The sequence below is a fragment of the Caloenas nicobarica genome, chromosome 13, assembly GCF_036013445.1.
Source record: "Caloenas nicobarica isolate bCalNic1 chromosome 13, bCalNic1.hap1, whole genome shotgun sequence".
Classification (NCBI taxonomy): domain Eukaryota; kingdom Metazoa; phylum Chordata; class Aves; order Columbiformes; family Columbidae; genus Caloenas; species Caloenas nicobarica.
The window spans coordinates 16,607,525-16,631,362 of record NC_088257.1 but is presented as its reverse complement, the minus strand read 5'-3'; the positions used below and the strand labels follow the sequence as shown (position 1 = coordinate 16,631,362).

The window sequence follows — 23,838 nt, the reverse complement described above, 5'->3', positions numbered from 1 at the left end:
CTAAAACATAGAGTACACTTCACCACTAGGCCTAGGCTATGCCCTATATGAAAGGAAAACTCAAATTTACTAAAAATTTCTACCTGGATTGGTACAGTCTGTTTCTCTTTCAATAGCCCAAGTACCACTTGAAAAATATTTATGTGAATTAACTACTATGTTCAATTATGTCTTGTTACTATAAAAGCATCAGACTTTTCTCTGAATTCAACAGTCACAGTCCCCATTCTCGGGAGATTTTTTCAATCACCAGTGAGAGAAAACTCCGCTTAGAATTTCATGGGACAGCATAGAGTCATCTGACTGCTAAATCCTCCTCCTGATCTTGTCTGTCAAAATCATCCCCAGATCTTTTACAAACACCTTAGTGAAGCTCGATCTGTCTTGTGGCAAAACAGCAGAGCTTCACCAGAAGCACTTCAGTTAAGTGTCATTTAGGCTCTAATCTGAATGTCTAAGCTCAAGTTAGTTTAGAATAAAGCCCACAAGACTACCCCGCGCTTGGTGATATAACGGTGCTGGCAAATGCACTTAGATAGCAAAACCCGGCCAGTTTCTGTCTTGTCACTCCCTCTCCCCCTTTCCGCTGGCTAATACTTGGATCATGGCTCCGATTTGGCAACTTTGGCTCCCTTCGTTCAGTAGCAATGCAGAGAACCTACAGAGCAATCCAAATAGCTGTGTCCTAAAGGGTAAGGTGCAAAGCAAAAAACACCAATAAATCAGCCCCACAAAAATCAAGACAAGGTTAGAAAACAAGTATAAAAACAAGTGTCCAAAAAGTTTATCTAAGGCATCCTGTTTACAGAAACACAATGCCCTGACTAATAAGTCGATTTGCCCAGCACTGAAGAACATCGTCCAGGTGCAAATCACAAACTCTTAACATTATGGAGTCTTTTTCGCCATGCTCATTCAAGAGTCCTGTTCCACTAGTCTCAGAATGGAAAATGACTCTAGGCTCTCTTTTTAAGGGCCTTCTTTCCATGTCTCATAATACATAGTTGTCCGGGGGGGGGGGGAATCTCTTTCTTCTCATCCTACTTTGGTTCCATGCAGAAGATCAGCTCCCCAAAGCCACACATGCAAAACAGTTCTCATGATTTGCGGCAACTGCTACTGAAAATCAATTATCTTTATCAGGCTTGATATGGAAGTAGGTAATGAACTGCAATAAGCTAGATCTATTTCCAGAAGGGCTTAGAAGTTGTGAGTTTTTGGAACAAATATGCCATAGAACAGCAGGGTTTCCATAAGGAGTCCGATGGATGCTGAGCAGACCGACTGGGAAGTACTGCATGGGGCAACGACAGTTACTGCAAGGCAGCTACAGAGAAGACAGACTCTGTATTTAAACAGAAGCAGATTTTTTTAAATTTTAAGTGGGCCATTATCTGTTTCCTATGGCTCTAGTTCTGAGCCCAGCATGCAATTTCATTAAAGGTGCAATTTATAGCCTCTCTCTCTCCGTGAGCTGCAGTCACTCCTTCCCATTTTGCCTTTTGAAACTTTTCATTATTTTCATGCCTTGTATTTTCCCAGCAAATAGTTCCTCATGCACACCTCTCCCTCCAGCAACCGAACTTCAGTCATCTCACTACTTGGAAGATACATTAGTCTGGAAATTCGGCCTCATGTTAATAAGGCAGCCAAGAGCAAAAACACGTATACTTTGCTACTAGAACAACATGATCTGATCTCTGACAACAGAAGCCTTGCCCATCAGGAGTTAAGACAGTTCTTTACAGATACATTTCTGGAACATTAGCTTCTACATTTCCAGTATGTTAAATCGCCAGAAGACAGACCACACAGATCACAAAACGCAGTTGGACGGAGTTTTATAACTGTGCTAAATTTTGAAAGAGACAATAAGTTACCATATTTATTCATTTGCTTTATGATTTGTTTTGTGCTGTCAAACTGCTGCCAAAGACAAGCCTGCTACATACACCCTCTCATTCCTCTTCAATATAATACCTTCAGGGATCCCAAGAACCAAGTCACCTTCAAAACATGCATGAGTACTTCACATATTGAGACCTTCAAAGACAGAAGATTTCTTACCATATTCTTCGCGCAACTTTAAGCAGTTGAACGTTTCCTTTTCGGTCTGAGCTGATGATGGGGAACAACATGCCAGTTTTTCCAGGCACAGAAATGCACTGAAAAGCTCTCACACCATTCACACTGTTGTTACGGACCAAACTCCTCTTCCTATGTGAGACTGAAATACTTCACACACAGTACTACATGAAAACAATGTAATTAAAAACATGCTTCAAAGTCGTCATGTGTGCCAGTCATTATGCTATCCACACATTCAAACTAGAAATCTCTTTTACGCACCTGGGCATTTTTATGCTTTCATCTTGTTTTAAGAATGCAGACAACTCAGGGCTATTAACACATATTGCCAGGTGCCTCTGTTACCTCTCCATCCTTTGAAGGTTGTCCTGAGCTTCCTTCCTGTTCTTCCCTTCTCCCTCAAAAATTTGCCAGAAGCACCGGTAGATTTTGTCATCACTTACACTGGAACACACTCATCACCATAGCACAGCACTGCCTCATCCTCTGCCTCCAGTATTGTCGCTAGAAGTTCTCGCAGGAGCTTCCTAATCCCTCTATTAAGATATTAAGATATCTTCTGAGATATCTTTCCGATCCTGCGTATCACTCTATGCAAACAGAGCCCACAATAGAGGACACTGCTGACAATACAGGACAGATCTGCATTTTATGCTTATCAATTCTATTCATTCTGTGGGAATGAGCCATGCCTCAAATCTGGAGTTTCCCATCAAAGCAGAGATTCCGATGTCACCACAGGTGAACACCTTTATTTCACTGCAGCTCCTGCCTATTCTACTTGTACTTTAGTTAGTTTCAATGGAAAAACTCTCATTTAGGAAACTGATGCTTTTCATAAGACAACACATGAATCTCAAGCACTACGTCCTACTAGACTGCGGCTATTGCTTCAACCTAACCTTGCAAAAATATTATATGATAATAAACACAGCTCCATTCCAAATACTTTTTATATATTGCTTACACTTTCACAGGTTTGGGTTTTTTGAACAAGGGAATGTACCAGCATTATCACTGTGAAGACAAAGCGTGTCCTCCAGCCAAACAGTTCCTGTTTCATATGTGATCTCTCAACTGCTCAATCAGTCCCTCATTTCAACCTGGGGCTGTGACAAACACAATTCTGAGCTTCCACAGCAGATATTAAACCGTGTGTCATAAATCATGGATGATTCTGCTGCTTCTCACTGCTCTGTGCAGAGAGGCAGAGGAAGGACAGCTCTACATGGGAAAGAGCTCCAGTGTTTGGCACAGAGGTCTGCAAACCTCTGCTCATTTACAGTATTAACCAGCAAGTGCTCCGCAATCACTGAAGAAATAGGCTGGATAGTTTAATTCAAACAATCAGATTAATACAACCATTATAATTACTGGCATGTAAATTGCATGGACTCACATTTAGGGTAAGTTTTCTGTAACACTCACATGAGTAAAGAATGTGGAATTCTATTTACTGAAAGTTGAAACATGTAAGGAAACGAAAAAATCATAAAGATGAACTGGAAATGTCATTAGTATAGTGAAAGGAGGGAGCAAGAAATAAATAAAAGCAATCCGGCCATCAGAAAATAAATCTCAGTCCTATGTAAGGCCTGACACATGGGCTGTTTGGAAACAGTTTGATCAGCATTTCTTTCAGTTGCAGTTCTGGCATCATCAGTGCATCAGCAGCCTGCACCATTTCCACAGCCCCTGCCTTGGCTGGCATGCTAGCGGTACCTGCACAGGTGATCGGGAGACAAGGCTGGATGGCTTCAGAGTTAACCCAGGTAAAAGTGAATTTCACACCCTCCCTCCACCTCAGTCAGTTCCTCCCTCTGGTCACCACGCAGAGGAGCACGTTCCCCAACCAGGGAGCTCAGCATCCTGACGCTCAGTAACCAGAGCAGAGCAGGTGACTGGCAGCAAGGGCAGCGTGACCACAGTCACCGAGACTCAGACTCCAGACAGGAGGAAGGCCAGGGAGCGCGGAGCTCAGCATCCCTTGGGGAGCCTGCACGGAAAGCAGCCACGCTTTCCACCGCTCTTCAGGGAAGTGATTCAGAAAGGGCCCGACTAACTCTTTGCACTGTGGGTTCCTACGATGAAACAAGCGGGTACAATCAATCCAACCTACAGCCTGTTCCCAGAGTAATTCAGAAGTATTCAAAACACGGGGTGAGGGGGAAATGAATGGTTTTGACTGTGGCAAGAGCTGTGGTCGGCTCCTCCACCTGTCTCAGGGACCAGCGGCACAACCTCTCTCTGCTCAGAGCTTTGCACAAGAGCTGTTCCCAGCCCCGCGGGGCGGGGAGGCAACCACAGCAGCTAAACCCAAGTGCCTCTGTTTACTTAACTGAGGTGAATGACTGAAGGGGTTTGACTCGGAAAACTGCAGCGTCCCAGAACCAGGAAAATTCTACTTGAGCGCGCTCACAAATCACACCCGCAGCAGGTCTGACCAACGCGGCAGGTATTTACAACAGCTTGCCTCACACCAAGAAGCAATGCATGTTAGTGCATTGAAAGTAGTTTCAGTTTTCTGCTTTGCTTTTAGCCTACAGTCATAGTGTTTGAAAAAAAAAAAAATGCGTAAAATACTTTCGCGTATTCCCTCAATATGCTACACGATTTCTTTCTGACACGAGGGTACGAGCGGACTTCACAACACGACCAATATGATCATCATGAGCCAATTTATTATTAGTCACACAGAAGTACTTATACCCTTTCACCACACTTATGCATTATATTTATGTTACAACTCACAGGATTACATAATACATCTATGTTTCTATTTGAGCAAGAAAAAGCATTACTCAGTTATTATTATCAATCACGAGAAAGCAGAATCTTATCTATTTGGCAAAAGCAAGCAGTAGAGGTCTTATCCATTTGGCAGAAGCAAATGGTTCAGGATGCGACTTGCAGTTACATAATTGCGGTTACACAGAACCGGGTGCTTTCCTCCCTGCACCTGCATGAGGGAGTTTCTCTCCTCCTGCTGTTTTCTACATGCCTGGCTTACAGTACACAACGACTGTTTTTGAAACACCGGGCTGTTCACATTCGGATGACCGAAGTCCTGTAAAAACTCAGCAACATCTTTCAACGTAGGATTCAGAAAAAACACTTTAAAGCCATTTTGAGATCGCTAATACACAAAAACGAGGCTTCGCTGTAGATAAACTTCATAAGAGAAAAATCAGTGCTGATTCATGAGAGAGTTCTTTTAATCCAAAGAAAAAGCAGCTGAGTAGCTATTAACTTTTCACATTTCCTTCTCTCTCCCCCCTTCCCACTTCTCTTTTCAACCAAGTACTGCAACAATTTGATAGCCCAGCAGTGTTTTGCCCTCCTGAACCCTGGCAATGACCCAGAGGATTTGCACTCTCCTGCTAATCAGGAGTCTGGCTGTGGCCATTTCCCATGACATAGCTGAAATTCTCCCCAGCCTGCCCTCTCGACTTCACTAGCCACGCCATCCTGAAACTATTTGCCATACCCTTGGGCTGTCAATCCCAACACCATCCCTGGGCCCTGCTGCACCAGTGTCGGGGCTGCAAACCTTCCACCCGTGCCCCTGACCCACGATCAGAGCCGAGAGCTCCCTGGGGAAGCGGCTCCTTCTGCAAACCTGCTTTTCAAACAGCAACACCACAGCAGAAATGGCAGGTGCTCTTATCTGACACACACTTTAAAAGCCAACCAAACATTTTGGTTTGAAACGTAAATATTAAAAAAATACTCTTGAGCATGTAAATTAAATTTTTAAATTTAAATCTCAAGGTAATAAAACTAAAACCTGTTCCTACTCAAGAGCCTTGCTGCTATTCCAGGCTCACGTGTCCTATCACACCTTCTTTTCAGTGGTACACACAAATGCCTCTGATTATTCTCTCCCCATTAATATCAGGAACCATGGGAAAGACAAAAACCAGTTTCCGATCTGTCCGTGTCTTGCTGTTAGACCATAAAAAGTAGACAGAATATATTAGTAGCTTTGAGGAAAATTACAACAAAAATTGAAGTTGCTTAGATCACTCATTCAGGTTTCACCGGTTTAAGTTCATAGTGTTTAACCAAGAAATTCCACAACTCCTCAAGGCAAGGCACAGCCAAACCCTCTCTTTCCGGTCTATATACTATGAAAGTATTTAAGCACTGTATAAAATTAGGATTTACAACTGAAGAAAAAACATCAGTACTTCACAAACAGGAATGATAACAATACAATCTTTTAAAAATGTACTTATTCCTCAACAATTCAAGACAATTTAACTAGTGTCCAATTTTCTTAATGTTCCCATTAAAAACCAGAAGCAGCAATTTTTAACCCTTGAAAGCTTAAATAATGCACTTCAGCAGCTGAAAATTCCAATCAGGACACTAAGTCTTGCTTACCACATACCAAAATTCTTTGCCCTTATCTGGTAGTTCTTTGCCCTATTACATGATAATTAGTATTTGCCAACACGACTTTAAAAATCAGTCCAAGAACTCAACTGGTGGCTTCTGAAGAAATAGTTTTTCCATGCAAGATTTTTCTTTTCCCAAGTTATCACCTAATACAGCAAGAAATGCTGAGCAGAAAGAAAAACATCTAGATGTACAGCAGATGGACAGTGCAGACACCTAAATCAAATTCAGTGCCGTGAATATGCATGTGAATATTTATACTTGCAATTGGACATGCAAGTCTAAATGCACTTCTGCCCAACTGTAGCATTTAAGCCCCAGTTGCTCTTCCGACTATTTGAACTAGAACATGGACTCCAAGCTGTGTGAAAACAACAACATAAGACAACTTCTTTCTTTTTTTTTTTTTTTTACCCCAATTGTCTGGCTTAGATTTTTCGTTTCTGGGGCTTTTTTTAAACAGTCTCTTAGAAAAAGTTTCAAAAGGACTCTTCTCAAAGTTTTATAACTTATTAAACAGTTTTAATCAACTCAAACTGACTCTGTCTTTTATTACCAAAAAAAAAAATCTTATAAGATAAAGCCATTTCAGATATTTCATTTTTTTCTTTAAAAATAAACCTTCCTAAAATTCAAATACTTGTATCGTTCATATAGTTAACATTTACCGCACATATTACCTATGATTGTCATACCAGTCTGAGCAGAGTAACTCATTTTTTCGCTGACTAGCTGAGAACTCTAAACTAATTAATCTGTATAAACACAAGTGTTAGGATTTTGGAATATTTTGTATATATATGGCTCCCACATGAACCCTGTAAGAATTTTTTTGGGGAAAAAACCCACTACTTCGAAAAAAAAAAATCTTTTGACATACTGAATTATGTACTTTCACGTAAATGTGTAACTGAACTAAGTAACTGAAGTTGATCCTTTCTGGAGGCACTATCATGAAGCCATTCCCTTTGGTGTGAGGTGAATAGATAATCATACAAGAAACAGTGTTATATTCTCCTTAGCTGGAGCTTCATGACAAGTTTCGAAATAGGAACACTGGAAATAATGTCTTTATTTCCAAAACACCTAGGGATACACTTTAGATTTTTACATAAGTACAGATGATATTAAAGACTACAGACTCAACACTATTTGTCTCCACAGGGTCACCCCAACTCCACCACCTCATCTCATTTTATATATTGTTTAGGCCTATTTGAATCTCTTCATCTTTTACTTCACTTAGCAAACCCATGACATTGGCATAATTTAAAACATCTGAAATTCAGCATAACCCAGTGGACATGAAGATAACATCTCCTTTTAACCATCCTTTTAAAATAGTTGGAATTTTTTTTGTAATTTAAATAGACTGCTGACATTGTAGTAACATTACCTTAGAGGCTGTTTGGAAATAAACTTGCAAATTAAATCAAGATCATCGAGATTAAGATCAGAAAGAGAACAATCATATTTCTGTAGTTGCAAGCTGAAACTAAGTTAATATAATTCAAAAGCTACGTTCTTAGATATTGTGAGGTTGAGAGCAATTTGCCCTCCTTTCAAATTTTACCATTAGATACATCCACAAAAATGCCACGGAGCAGAACTGAAAATCTTGGCAGGTTCAGTAATGTGCGTTCTGAAAAAAATCCAAACTATTGTAGTGTTTTCAATAATGAGAACCCAATGCTATTAGAAAAACTGCAGGCTCGCATTATTGCTATAGCACCATGAGCGCCCAGACTGTGGCCAGGAAGGGCAATGGGCTGGTAGCCAACTGGCAGCTGCCATCCCCACCACTAGACCCATAAGAAAAGCTACGAATGGTACAAGCAGCGCCAACCCCGAATGTCCTGCTGGGAATCTCACGACTCGCCCTCCTGTACGAGGCAGAAAAACACGGGTCCTGCAGAAATAAACCATGAGCCATCTATGTGATACTCCCTTCTTTTTATTTTCTTATTCTTTTTTGGAGGAGAAGCTGGGAAGCACCTATGTGTATTATATTATAGAATAATCCTAACACAGCCTACAATGCAGGTCATTCTGTTGTTACAGGGTGGTTTTGAGCAGAGCAGAATCAGGTCACATTCAGGAAAGGGATATAGCGAATAACTTGCTCTCACAATGAGATGCTAACAAGATAAAATATAAAAATACCAAATACCAAGGCACATCCTACCTCTGAAAAGGATATGAAAGTCAACTTTACAAGCAGATCTGAACAGCACAATTTAGGGCAAGATTACTAAAAATTACTTTCTTTAGCAGTAGTTCATCAATTCCGGCTCCTGATGACTTTCAAATTTTGTGGGAGTTGAGAACCCTCATCTCGCACTCCTGCAAGATCCTGGTGATTGAGCTCAATCTTGTACCTCTTAGGCACAATATCTTCCAGCACCCACAAAAATTCTGACTACTACATTTAATCTTTAATTTGGAATAGGAGGGGGAAAAAAAAAAAAGAAAAACACCCCACGGTCTAGTATCCCATCCACAGTAACTGCCAAACCTTGAACCAGCTAAAAGCTTCCAAACTATGACATTAAATACTGTAAATAATATATTTAACCACAGAATATTTCAGGTTGTAGGGGATTTCTGGAGGTCATGTGGTTCAACTTTCCACTCAAAGCACAACCAGCTTCAAAGTCAGGGGAGCTTAATACATTCCATACTTTCTTAAATGACAGCAAGAAAACCAGGAGAAACAATTGAGCTTGATGACGTGATAACATGAAATCCCTAAAAATTAAGCATATTAATGGGGAAAATAAAACACCTCTAAACAACCCAGTGACTGCTCATTCAAGACAAGCCACTACTTCTATTTCTACAACTAATCCTCAAAACCTGTACAGATGAAACCAGTTGTGTTCCATGGAAAGTTACTCAGAAAAAAAAAAAAAAATCATCTGTCAAGTATCTAACTGTGGCATCGTTCTAAAAAGTGCAGTTCAAACTCATGCAGGAACGTTGACACCAGCTATTCAACTCAGCAGAAATTTTCAGGTTAGACATCAATACCTGCAACAGCCCCAGCATTCCTATGGCATTCAAACCCTCACTGGTAACTAGAAGGAGCTAGTTTCAGTATAAATATCTGAAATTTTCATACATTTCTTTTTTTCCCTACAGTTTTAAATCATTTTATCATTTCAGCTCACCTTTCTCATGGGAGATGCCAGGCTGAAAGCCTAAAGAGCAGCTTCCTTTGACATTCTTCCTTCCAAACGGACGTTCAAACACTGATGTAAGTGCAGAGAAAAAATATGCTAAAGAAACTTCCTGCTGAACTTCTCTTATATTTGGGACAAGGCTACAGTCATGCTAGAGGCAAAAGGTCTCACTTTTCCATACAATTTGGTATGTTCAATGTGCCTTAAAGGAAGAGAAATAATTTTTTCCTTTTGATTGCATTATTTTCAAAAGAAGTACTCTATGAAATGAATTATGAGAGATTTAAAAAAAAAAAAGCAAGCAACACAAACCCAAAACCAAAACTCGAACAAAAAACCCAGACTGGTAACAAATAAGTGTCCACTTTCAAAGGTCTATCATATACACTTTCCATAAAATTGTATTTATTTATATAATGTACAAATTTTAAGTATCCAGTTTAAAATAGTCTATCCTACATTTTTGCAAAGTTTGCCATCAGACACAAGGCCCATTACCAGCCACTCCTACCCACAGGCCAAACAATTTAGTGATTGGTTCTTTGTTCACTCACTTATCAAAATTGGTTTATCTCATTAAAAAGGAGCTGGAATGCGCCACAGCTGTAAGAGAGTGAGGTGGTCCTCATTTTTAAAAACTAGCAATGCTATTTGGCAAAAAGAGTAAAGAAGCAGTGAAGAAAAATAATTCCCTTCAAGCCATTGAAATACCAGTTTTGAAGACAAAATACTGAAAAACCTGAGGCCAGCAAAAAGAAACATTATTTTCTTTTGAAATTCACCACCAACTGGGGCAAGTAACATGTTGCATTCCCCAGGCTTATTGGAAATTTGTTTCCTGACATGTCAGGAAAAAAAAATACCATTATTGCTATGGTCCCTCTGGAGCATGTAATTACTGACACATATAAATTAGACTTTATCCTAAAAATCTGAAAAATGTTGCCTTGAAAGTCGAAACTAAACAGCCGTCCTGAGCAATGTTAGTTTAATACTGTTCCCATTATAGGAAGGTCTGGTAGAAATGAAAAGGCTGTACCACGCACGCGCACTTCCCAGTCCCATGACTAATACCGAAAAGGAACGATGGAGCTTCACTAGATAATAATTCCTTTAGGTGAGTCATCGCCTTTCGGGACGATGCTCTTGCTCAGGGACAGATGCGCCACTACATCCTTTCGATAAAGCCAGTACAATTACCTTGCTAGATTTACGTGCTTTATTAAGCCAATCTTCTTGCAACACAAAATCCTGGGACTGGTATTTCAAGTGTAGTCGTTGGTGGTCATAAAAGTACTTACTACAGCAGAAGAAATATGAAGCCTCTAGAGTAAAGGAAGGAAGTTGTTTAAGTCATGTACCTCCTACTGACCAACAAGTACTCCCGTCAAGTAACACCAAGATCAGACATTACAACAGCTGCCACTTCTGGGCAAAAAGCTCAAGTGCTAACAAAAGCTTAGCACAATACCCTAGCAGCTCTGCTACAAATCACGGACTGCAAGGTGCGGGGTTAATTGAGCAATTATTGGGAAAAAGTAGGAAAGGATGGTATGAGTACAAGTGACAAGAAAAAAAAAAGGCAAAACTCCCATTCAAATACTTTCAAAGATACAGTTACTATGTGCATACACTAGTTGTGGAAAAAAATCAGTTTATGGCTTGAAGACTGGTAAGATCCTAGCGCACTCAGCAACCCTCTTCACTTTAGTGGTACAGAGAACACATTGAGGCAGGACTGACCCAGGGATGATTATCAGAACTAACACAATAGGGAGTTCTATTCATGTGATTGTCTGGTAGGAAACAAGATTATTCTCTTAACAAAAGAAACTAGCTGTATAAGCATTACATTTGGTTTCGTATCAGATGCATTCAACATTTTTCCCCTCATAGTTGATTAAGCATTGGCATTGTATCTTGCATGTAAACCACTCAGAACATGAAATTTAACATTCCTTCATGCATCAATAGGAATGAAGCAAATCCATAGCTTTCTCCTGGGGAAAAATCCTTCATAGATATGTCTCTAGTAACAGTCCATCAGTGAGTTTAACAGAGCAAAGCAAAAGACGGGTACTTAATTCCAAATATGGTTTGTTCAATTTTCTCAATAGTATTTGCAATTTCATTGTAGAAAATATCAAACTTCAACAGCAGCAATTAGTGTCTATTTAGATAATCCCACTAAGTTTCAAAGCATTACGTAAGGGAAACATATTAAAAATCAGCTCATGGACTTTTTATGGCACAAGGAGTTATAAGCCTTCATTTTCAGTATGTCACACTGCGTAAAGAAATAAAAGCAGCTCAAAGGCACACTGGGTATGACATCCTTCTCCTAGTCAGAAGAGTAAGATAAACCGCCCTTGCCAATCTGTTCTTGTAGCACCATTACATTTAATGACTTGCACAAGTTATTTTCATTTTATTTCATAAATAGTTTCTACTCTTACAAGTTTTACAACATAGACTGCATTTGAGACACGAAACTGCATCAGCCTCTAGATCAAATACGTCCTGGTTCAGCTCCGCGTCAACCCTTCTGACCGGCACACATCTGCCTCAGAGCACAATCCCATGGCTTCTCTCAACTCATCTGAATCATAATGAAAACCTGGATCATTTATGACTGTATTACAAAAGTAACCACAGTGCATTTAAAAGTAATAGCAGTATTCATTTCGGTGACCTTTAAGTGTCAGAAATACTTTAAACAGGCGTGCCCTGTTACCCCGTGAAGCATTTTGAAAAGTTCCAGAAAGCCCGACTTAAGCTTCCCATTGCACACATTACAGTTGTCAAGAATAAAACCAAGTGAGAATTAAAACACAGAAGTGTCTGGTCTTGCATCATTTCGCCCACCATACCCTTAACTCACGGGGCACTCTGATCAGACAATAAATCTCTGCTGCTAAAGCCGAGTTCTGCTGCCGGGAAACAGCAGCCAGTAGAGCTGGATGCCAGAAACCAGTGATGGGAAATGGCTTTTCGGTTTTGATGTTGCTGATCAAAATCAAGACTTCATATTAAGTGCGTATAATTGAGCACTCATTAGTACCTCTAGAACAATGACCGCATCACCCACTTCTACTACCCACTTGCACGCCAAAGGAAACTCTCATAATTTGCAATGTATTTTCAAAATATTTGAAAGGACTTCCACAAGACAACTAATATAAACTAATCTTTAACCTCAGGATGATAGCCTATTACGGACAGCAATGAAAATATTTACATGATCATTGTTATATTTCTCCTGTTACACAGATGAGATGTCTGTGCTTCAGGTCACCAGTTCAATCTGCTCCTACATTCACCTTGTGTGAGGAAGTGGCCTCAAATATGAAAAAAATGTGAAACACTCCTATTCTCTTCTCCTGTTCACCAAAAAATGAAGGTTACATTTATTCTGCATTTTCTCCTAGTTGCAGTAATGAAAACTTACAAGTGAACTTACCACTGTTCATTCTAACTGTGGCCAGGACTCCAGGAGTTCCGTACCTCCTACTCAACTAAGCATTCTCGGCTCCTTTCAACGTACAGTCAATAGGGTAAGTGCAAAGAATATTCACACACAAATTGAACAATTAAAAGAAGTTTTTAAACAAGAAAAGCTATATCCACATAGCAATAAATTACGTGCAAGTACACCACAATGTGCTGACATTTGCAGGCTAGCTCTAGTAGCACGGCCAAAAAGCCACGTTAACAAAGCGAATGAAGTAAACCTGACTCTGACAAACTTTGAGCACGCGCAATCCGGCTAACAGGGTATGCAGCTTCGGAAGAGAGGCTGCCTACAAACCATCGGGTCAGAATAACTACTGGAATAATATACGTGAAGGTAGAACCTGCCTACGCTCTGACCGCAGACAGCTATCCAGTGCTGTCGAGTTGAACGAGATCGGCCCACGGCTCCGGCCACAGCCGGCCGGTGCCCCCCCAGCACCACAAACTGAGCCAGAGGAGCCAGGAGACAACACTGCAGGCGCTGCAACGCTCCAACTGGCGCAAACAGAAGCAAAAGAACAAAGTTCTGAAGACTAATGTAAGAAAACGGTAAGCCAATAATGCCCACCCACAATTACTGTATTTTGAGAACTCTGTAATAGCTCTGTCATGTGAAAGCCCTCACAACAAGGAGCTGAGTCACTGTGTTATTTCCCAGTTTTAACTTGCCACTCTAAACACCAAAGTTGAAACCCGTGAAAAAAGATGCATTTCAGAACTGGCAGAGCTGATGTGACCACCCTCAGAAACCCCGTCTCCAGCTATCGAGGTGATGACTGACCGTGGAGTCCTCATTGATTTCTCATTGCTGCAACCCACTTAAAGCAGAAACTTAGCCTGTGGAAGTTCTGAAAAGCCTAATTTTGCTAAACGTTTCCATGATGTTCTCAAATATCCTGGCTGCGGAGAACAGAACGAACTTTGTTGGGAATTATGTCTAATTGGCTCAAGTGACTACATCCCGAATTTTATCAACATACACTTTTTGATACTAAGAAAAACTTGGAGAAGCATCAGAAACTATTTACAACAGCCCTGTTGATGTCAAGTCCAGGGCTGGACTTTAAGTGTACAAGGCTACCATGGGTGTTAGTTAAATAAATTTTCCAGTTCAGGATTGCACTGAGCAGGCAATAACAGCATAACAGTTTTTAATGTTATGTCGAAGAATGCAATTGGAAACTAAAACATGTTTGGTAGTGCTTTAAAAGTAATTGCATTCGGGAAAACCGACAGTCAGCAACATGGTAAAGGCTACAAAATACTTTAGCGGCAAATTGATTTCTTGAGCTGAACACCAACCAAAAGAGCACACTGCCTTTCTAATTGCATAGGAAAAAATCGTGAAAATGAAAGGCAGTAGTTAACTCAGCTGCGTAAAACAACTTATTTACAGAGACTGCACGTGTGGTGTTTTTTCTAGAAATGTAGAATCCTTTGCCACAAACTACCTTGTTACTAAGATGATGTGATCACAGAAGTTGGCAATAGATGTCTTTGTAGAAGAAAGACACTACTAAAACCCAGAAGTAATTTTCACAAAGAGCGCCCTTCCTTCTCCAATCATGCCTGTTTCCCCTAAGAGGGGAAACAATCCATCTGGAGACCGTACAATTTTAAATAACCAATTTTACAAAGGGGACAAAGTAGCACTGAGGAGGGAGCCTTTTGTCCTTTTGACATCTTCATTTGTTTTCTACTCTCAGAACAATAAAAAATATTTTATTCATATTTTTTAAAATTAATCTTCTGCACTAATTTAAACAGGAAAAAATCCTTAGACTCTCCAAATAAAACTGGTATATTTGTATTTAAAAAATTGCTACATACGTTATTTACAATCAGAGGCAAAAAGAAGATGAGAAGATGCACAGAATGACTTCGGCTTGATAAATGGTATAAATGTCATCCAGCTATCTGCAGCACAAGCCTCTGACCTAATGCACATCTTTCTCAAGCCAGAAGTGCACCCCAGAGACCAGCAAACACTTACTGTAATTATTTACTGTCTTCTAAAAAGACCCGCTGTGATCTATACACAGTAAAACTACAATTATTGGATGTGGATAAAACCACAAAAACACACTGTTACAAGCCCATGCTATTTTGTCATGGCAACACCATAACTCAAAGCCATGTAACAATTGAATTGTCAGGATCCTGCTTTCATGTGAGACGATAATGGAGCTTCGAGTCGGCAAACCGTGAGATGTTTCTTGCTGGAAGAAGGAACAAATAGAAAAACAAAGAGGACACTAAGAAAATTTATGAACTGATTGCTTTTGCAAACACAGCTTCTGAAGACAGCCACGAGATAAAAGGCCGAATTTGATCAGGAGTCATGATTTGATACTTCAGGCTTGCTAAGGATCGGGCTGCAAAGGAGAGTTTACGAGGGGCAGCTCTACTGAGGCTTTCAGCAGCAAATTCTTGGCAAATCCTACACATGTGAAACAGCCTCCTCGCTACAACAAACATCTCAGCTATAAACACACCCGAAGGAAAGGAGACATGGGTAAAACCTCATGCACGCTGCCCTGGTCAAGCTCAAACCCAAAGTCACCGACTCAGCCCGGCCAACTCGTGCCTGCAGGCGCAGCACACAATAAAGACACGATACTGCACCTGAGCCCAGGCGGTCAGAGCACCTTTATATTTCTGTTCAACAAGGTCAGCTTCCTAAGCAGAGCAGTAATGAGCTCCAGCTACCCCTACTAGGAATTATCTAATGAAACTACTTACACAAGATCAAATATACACACTGCACAAACACTAAAATCATAAGGAAACAAATCGAGAGAAGAGATGGCAAATAGTCATGTCTAAAAATAAAACTAAAACCTAATATGATAAACAATTAAACAGACTACACGGGTTTTAAGTGTCAAATAAATTTATCATGAAAATTGCTTTTAAGTATGCACAGCCACATAGTAATATGCATTTCTCACCAGCATCTCCAAAGTTTATGTATTACAGAATAAACCATTGCTTCTAGGCAGTTTTCGTGTTGTTTTAACACCTAGCTCGAGGAGAAAAAATTGAGCAGTTAATGTAGTAAAGCCAGCAAAAATAATAAAACTTTGCCTGAAAAGTCTTCAGAAGCATTTGGTATGTTTTGTGCATGTGCGCACTTTGTTTCTAACCTGCCTTTAAAAAAATTAATAACAAAGGTCAAACAGATATTCGATTTTAACTGGTGCTCCCATAGGTATCAGACTTGCATTTATGTATTTGACTGGTTTACAGTGACATACATACCTCATTAGCTATTAATGTGCATTTATTGCATAATGAACTAGATAACTTAGATAACCTAATAAAAAGGATAGCTGTAGCTATAAAAAGCAGATAAGATGCATATCACTGTTTTAAATTATTTTTTAAAATGGGGGGGTACATATTTTTCTTACTTCAGGAAGAAAACATTACATTAAATATAATCAGATAACACACATTTTAAATTTTATTACAAATGACAGTGGATCAAGTTAACAAAGTTCCACTTATTATCCTCCGTCACCCTCCCAAAAGCAGCAGTTATATACAGAGGAAGGTGCCAGACAATTCCTGACAACCACTAACTGAAAGGAACAGCATGATGTGATGGGTCAAACACAAGATTCCCCTGTATCATTTTAGAAGTTGGCTAAGTAGCCCCTTTTCCCCCACTTGAGCCTTTTTTCTTATTCCATCTTTGAACATTAAGTGACACATTTTCCTTCCCAATTTGTTTCAGCGAAGCATTACCTAATTGATGTCTGAGTAGCACTTTAAAAAGCCAAACGTAATTACTGATAGTCACTGTCAGTGACTACTTGTCACTAATGCCACCCTGGGAAACATTAACTTACAATTAAGAGATACACACATCAACAGAAAACTGTAAGACTTATTATAATAATCTTACGTTTTCATGACTGAAAATGCATGACCTCAGGCTAAGAAATCAAGTAATAGCATTCAAGCTTTGCTCGGAGTATATTTAGCACAAAATGTTTTTCTGTCGAAAATTCAGTTTGCTTCACTACACGAGTTATTTGGCACGACGCACTGTACATGGATGCAATAAAACAGTTTCCCGGCTCTGCCTGAACAGAAAGAAACACTTTTTGCCTGCGAGGGTGACTGAGAATGGGTCCAGACTGCCCAGGAGGCTGTGGAACCATGATTCCTGGAGATACGGAAAATCCAGGAAAGCCACCAGGACATCAGCACCAGGCTTGGCTGGACAAAGCAGCTTCCAGCGGCGCCTCCCAACCTCCACCACTCTGGGATTCTGGTAGAATTGAATATTGCCCCATTTTTAGACTAGTCATGGAATTTGTATTTTATGCTACAAGTACTTACCTGCCGTTACCACCTATTTATCATAATCATCTTTCAAAATATTCAAGAAATAAAGCATTCCCACTAATCCAGCTTTATTGACAAACCTCACTGAGCTACAAATACTTATTCACCATGTTAACAACAAGCAACACGTTATACAATGGCTATTCCTGATACTAAGAGGCAGTCCCATTTTATTACAACAAATCATTTCTCTACAATATCTCCATTCTGTTGATCTTGCTACTTTAATCTCCTTTCGAAATAACTATAGATGAATACAATAAGACAATGGGTCTCTAGTAACTACAAAGTTTAAAAACCTTGAGATGTAAAAGGTGGCTCCCAGGGCTCTGCTCTCTCAGCGCTCAGCTTTAGTCTGAATTCTAGATTCGGATACTACCCTAAAAAGTAAACTACTTTATTTCACAGACTAATGGATACTTCAACTAGTCAGATACTTTTGGTACCAGATTGCAGTACATTTAAGTTTCCAGAGCCTGGTTTGTTTTGTCAAGTGACAACTAGGAGAGTCCATTAAAAGTGAACGGACCCAACAAATGTTCCATAGGTATAAATTTGGTGGAAGTATTAACCCTCACTGCAAGATCTGAGTTTAGAGCACTTTTAAGAGTTTTTTCATTCACACAAAGGAATTTTACCTCGACCACTTAGTGGTTGGCTTTAGGTGTGGAAGTTACAACAATGAAACAAATATTTTCTTACATGTAGGGGTATTGGTATTTTGTTTTTAAAGATATTTAAGTACCTCATGGACCACTAACATACTTGAGCTTTAGTGACAAGCAGATGCACTCTGATCATTTTACATACCAGCTGCGCACACAAAGGAAACTCAGGATCCCAGCATGCACAAAGCTTTGTTTACAAACTTGGCCAATAAATTTCACAAGTTGTTTTGGCTATTAGAAAATAATTATCTTGGGATCAAACCCCAGTTTTATAGCTGTTAAATTATATGTTTTGGTTTAACGTACTTTTTCTGTGCATTTCATCACTTATTTATATTAATATTACCTTTTTCTTTATGGCTGGATATTAATAAATAATATCCGAAACTACATAGACACATATATAAAAAAAAAAATCTTGTTTCCATGTCTCAATTTATTAAAAGTGCTTTCTCCTTGATTCAGTTTTCTCATTTAAAGCGCCTGCAGTTTGAATTATTAGATACTTAATTATTTATCCCAGATAAAAGATTTAAGCAGCTTTAAAACATAGGAAATCAAGGCAACAGAGCAATGGCAAACATTTCCACTAGAGAATCCAACTGAGGGTCCATTCACCATCCAACTTAAACTTAAAACTCTGATCTAAACTAAAGCAAACAAAACACACGAGTCTCAAAGCCACTCTTTCTAGAAGAAAAGGCCCAAAACCTTATGAGAAACTCATTTTGCGGGACGTTTCACATTCCATCTGAGGTTTATTCCCCTATATATATTCCTGCTTCTAATATCAACCAGATGTCACAATGAAGACTAAGCAGCACTGTAAAAGATGCAAGAATATCCTGTAGCTCAGCACTGCAGGAGAGGGCTGGAGAAAAAAGGCAAAGGTACCGGAGCTAAGTGATGGAGGAAGTAGTTCTAACCTAGGAAGCGTTCTAAATTAAATTCTATTACCTATTAGCCTGCATTTCAGTGAAAACGCACAGTGCCCTGCCATAAGCACGCCCTGGTGACAAACGCAGAAGCCACCAGGGACGACAACAGAGTTGTCCCAAACTATGACAACAGTGCACACTTGAAACAAGAGAAGAACCCGACGTCGCCAAACAGGTTTGTCCGCTTTTCAAACACATCATCGACAGGAAAAATTAACATTCTACATTTCAATTTCCAGCAGCAACAAGGCTGAAGAGACTTTCGTGACACTGGACTAGATGGAAAGGTTTGTTCCCTCAGTCAAGTCCGCAGCAGATTTCAGCCCAGCTGACAGAGCGCTGTGAAAAGTCTTCACATGTGTTTTGCAACCTTTAACTGTTCCTGAAACATTAACAGGTTCTTCCCTGAAACCCTCTAGCGCACAAAATTCCTGCATGTTTAAGCAGGGCAGTCACTCTCTCTCCACCTAATTCCATTAATGCTAATAAATATACCCAACTTCCACACGATTATCAAGGTATCAAACTTGAAATGTCCCCTTTGTGTTTAGTTGTATATTTTAAAAAAAAATTGAATCCGCACATTCATTAACAAAGTCTTGGACTCTCATAGTTCACCACATGCCTGCTAAAGAGAGCGGCTGTAAGAATCACTGCCGATTTCATCTGTATTTGCTATGTGGACAAGATTATGTATGAGCTGCTCTTTTCAGCAAATCAAGTCAAATTTTTCATTTTAGCCATACTGCATAGCAATATTTAGTTTTTAAAACTTTGCATCATTGGAGCTGTAGCAAGCTTAACAATTAAAACACTGAATTTTGGACTTGTTAGTTTATCAGGATCATAACTACTAAAATAGAGTAAAATACCTGACTCACGGCTTAGTAGCCCAGACTCAAAAGTTTGCAAATATGACAACAGAAGTAATATACCTATACTATGGAAAAGAAAAATTGAGATCACTATTATCTGCACTTTTTAACATCCACTTTAATTCGCTCATCGTAGATTCCACAGAATCGACATCACCCATGTCCCTTTTATCAATTTTTGCTTCTTTTATTCCCTTTCATTGCTTTCTCAGCTATGCTTTCTTCTCGAAAACAGAGCAGCTGCAGGAGAGGAAAGCGAGCATCATGCCTCTTCACCGGAGCCGTCTGCCCACGAGCCAGTTGTGAACACAGCAGACCGGCACTGCTGGAGTCAAGGCAAGTCAGAACACACTTGTTATTGGAGAGAGCGGCTCAGAAATTCAACCAGCAGTAGGACCAAGATGGTCAGACACACAAAGAAAAGGAAAGAAACCCTCTTAGACTCACATTTTTGTTGTCCCTCAAAGTATGAAAATACATATACATGTGTGTATTTTTACAAGTTCTACTAGGCAGCATATTTCGCATTCTTATGCCATCACTGAAAAACATACAACCAAACTGCAATTGGGACCGTAACAGTTCACTCAGCTAGGGTTGATTTACTTAAAATATTCACTATATTTATATAACACTCGTATCTTCAAGATAAAAGGCAAATTTCTACTGACAAACAGTGCTGAAGCGATCTATCTAAAGCACTATTAAGCAGTAAGCAGGACTTTGAACGAATGTCAGTCAATGAAGACAACGGTTCAACAGCATCCGTTGGGAGGCATTAAAGAACACAGCATTCTTATTAATCATTTTAAATAACTTGTTTGCAATCTTTATAATCTAAACCCCAAATTGCCCTTATTCTTAAGAACTACAAGGTATCATGATTACATGATCACTCTGGTATTGAAAAGCCTCAATTACTGTCACTTAGCTCCTTTGTGCCAGGTTCCATAAGGCAGATGCACAGAAGTTATCACCACACACAACCTTCCCTCGAAACCACAAATTACCAGAAAGTTCCTTTCAGTTTAATCATACCATGTATAGCACAACCACTCACAGAGGAAGTTCCAACATGTTCAACTGGAATTTGTGTTAGTGGATACATCTAAACTCTATAAAAAAAAATTATCTTGAAAGCATCACAACCTACATGAAGCAACTCTTCTACGAAATAAATATAACTGGCATCTTCTGGAGACCAGATAATGGTATCGGCAAGTCAGTACCAGCTCACACTTTCTACTCGAGAGAAGTTTCAAGATAGAGAATTTCAAACACATGCAAAAAGAATATCAGGAAATATAACCAAACCACTCAACTTCAGAAAATCCATTGAGCAAACATTTTCTAGTGCATTCAAAAGCTGCAACAAAGCTTGCAAAAACCAGTCTAACAAGGGTTTTTCAAGCAGTTTTGAGATTAAAAGACAGCTATTGTTTGCAATTATTTATATTTCTACATATAATTTTCATCTCTGGAACAATGTCATTCACTTGAACAGTTTTTCCATGAGCACCTTCCAGCAACAACAAAGTTCATTACAGAAATTCTCCAAAACTTTATCAGTATCACTCACTGGACAATACCGTTCCATGTCTCTGCTTTTAAAACAAAGACCCTATTTGTTTAATTAGTCAGCTGATTCCAAAACTGGTCTTCACCATCACCATGCGTTTTGTATTTCCACAGGAAGAAAAAAATTACTTCACTTCCTAAACGGTTTCTTTGTTCGAAACCCACATATGGACACAGCAACTTTTCAGCAATACTGGAGTAACTTTACAATTTCACTAGCTAAATCATAAATCTTACTACCTGGTCTTCTATACACAAACTTGAATATTTAAAAAACAAAACAAAACACACACAACACAACCACACACCTAACAACAAAAAAACCAGTTTTCCCATATAGCACATCTTCCACAAAGCCAGATTGGATCATGAGTTTAACTTTGGCAGGATCTAGAAAGTTGACTTCAAACAGCTTTTGAATACTCCTTTGAAATGGCAAATTACTTTTCTTGATAGTAACTGTGCAGACATGTGCTCAGCCATTTTATTGCTTTTAACTTTTTCTTTTTAAAAATCTATTTTATAAGTCATCCAGTCATTGTGGTAACACCATGCTCTCCCTGCCCTCACCCAAAAAAACCCCAAGCTCATGCTAGTCTTCTCTTTCTGTTCAAACTGGTCTTCATGCCATCCAAACATTTTATAACACAGTTTTCATATTTCAAAGAGATCAAAAATCTTTACCTCTCCATATTTCTTCATCTTCCTGACAAGGCAGCAGCCATAACTTAGCTAATCTGCCTGACAATGCCTTAACTTAATTTAAAAGGATATTTATTAAAACTTAAAAAGTTATAACAATCTGTATTATGCCAACAGGCCAATTTTTAAATAAAAGCACACCATTTCCCTCTGTGGATATCTAGACTATACTGGATATGAGAAAGTGACACTTTTCATAGGTTCTATAACTCTTTACAGAGGGTTGAAAATAACTCACCTTGAAGTCATCATGGTGAATATACAAGGAACAGAAAAAATTTGTAGTTTCTCTTCCCTCTGATCTTTATGCTCTACTGAAACATGACTACACAGATGCAAACATAAAACATCATCTTAAGAACACTTATTATCTAGCAGTTCTAAGTTCACAGAAATTAAACTTATCACAACAGTCAAAATACAAACATGCAAATCTGAATAATAAGGCACAAACAATAGAAACAAATCGGATCATACTTACAATCTAGTTAACTTCTGTGTGTTCTGAAAAAGCAGCTCTGGAAGAACTTGCAATTTATTCTTGTTCAGACGCCTAAAGAGAGTTATAGTTAGAAAAAAAAAATTAGATTATCTTGAATTTAAGAAGGTTATTCCATCATGCATAAACACATGAAGCTCCAGTTGTATTAAACCTCATGCTACAAACTCAGCATAGAATACATTTTGTACGTTACTCATACACAAGCCAAACAGACCATGATATCTGGAGACCACCTGCCTATGCGCTTCAGGTAGGGACAAGTGGCAGTCACCCCAAAGTTTGAATGTTTTTATATGGATGAGTACACAAATATATTTTCTTTAATTTTGCTCTGGATGCCTCCTAACAGTGAGTCCTGCAGCCCCCGAAGTCGGCTTCCACTGCTTGGAGAGTAGTTGCCGGGAGGTATTTGGGTTTTCTCTCTCCTTCTAAAAATGTAGGCACAGTAAATTAAGTAACTTGACCAACTGAGACAATTTCCAGATTAGCTATCATTTCTACAGTATACACAAAAGATTTTTTTTTTTTTAAGAATTTCCATATGAACATACAGGTAACCAGACAACTATAAGTGATTTGAAATATTATAGAATCCTAATCTTTAAGATTCTTCCAGATACATTGTAGACAACTGCTTAATGTTTATACATTAGTCCATTTTACTAACCGTGAGAAGTTCTACACTGATGACCACAACAAAAAAAACAACCATTACAAGTTGCCCCAGCCTGAGAGCTATAAAAAGCTTCAGCTTCCTCTCCTTCCTAAAATGCACGACAGCCCCGCGAACTCCAAAGCCGTTCCACTTAGAAGAAACAATCGTTTTCTACGATCCTTTTTCTGCCGTCTGACAACGAAAACAGTAGATTTCACAGCCCCAACACATGTTATTGACATAATGACATTGACCTAAATTACATACAACTCCACTGTTCTAAATAGGTGAACATATATGGCAAGACAGGTTCCTAAGTGTCTGTATTTCTGCCTCCTTTGTTTGCAGTCTACCTGAAAAGTTAACTTTGATAACAGATC

General features: G+C 39.2%; 1 protein-coding gene across 3 annotated transcripts in view; it reads right to left on the bottom strand.

The window, feature by feature from the left end:
- SLIT3 (slit guidance ligand 3) overlaps positions 1-23,838 on the bottom strand; it is a 499,513-nt gene that overhangs the window by 427,394 nt on the left and 48,281 nt on the right. For all 3 annotated transcript variants that reach the window (XM_065643840.1, XM_065643839.1, XM_065643841.1), the window contains one exon: positions 22,783-22,854. In XM_065643840.1, the coding sequence (XP_065499912.1) occupies positions 22,783-22,854 (72 nt within the window). The remainder of the gene's footprint in view (positions 1-22,782; positions 22,855-23,838) is intronic.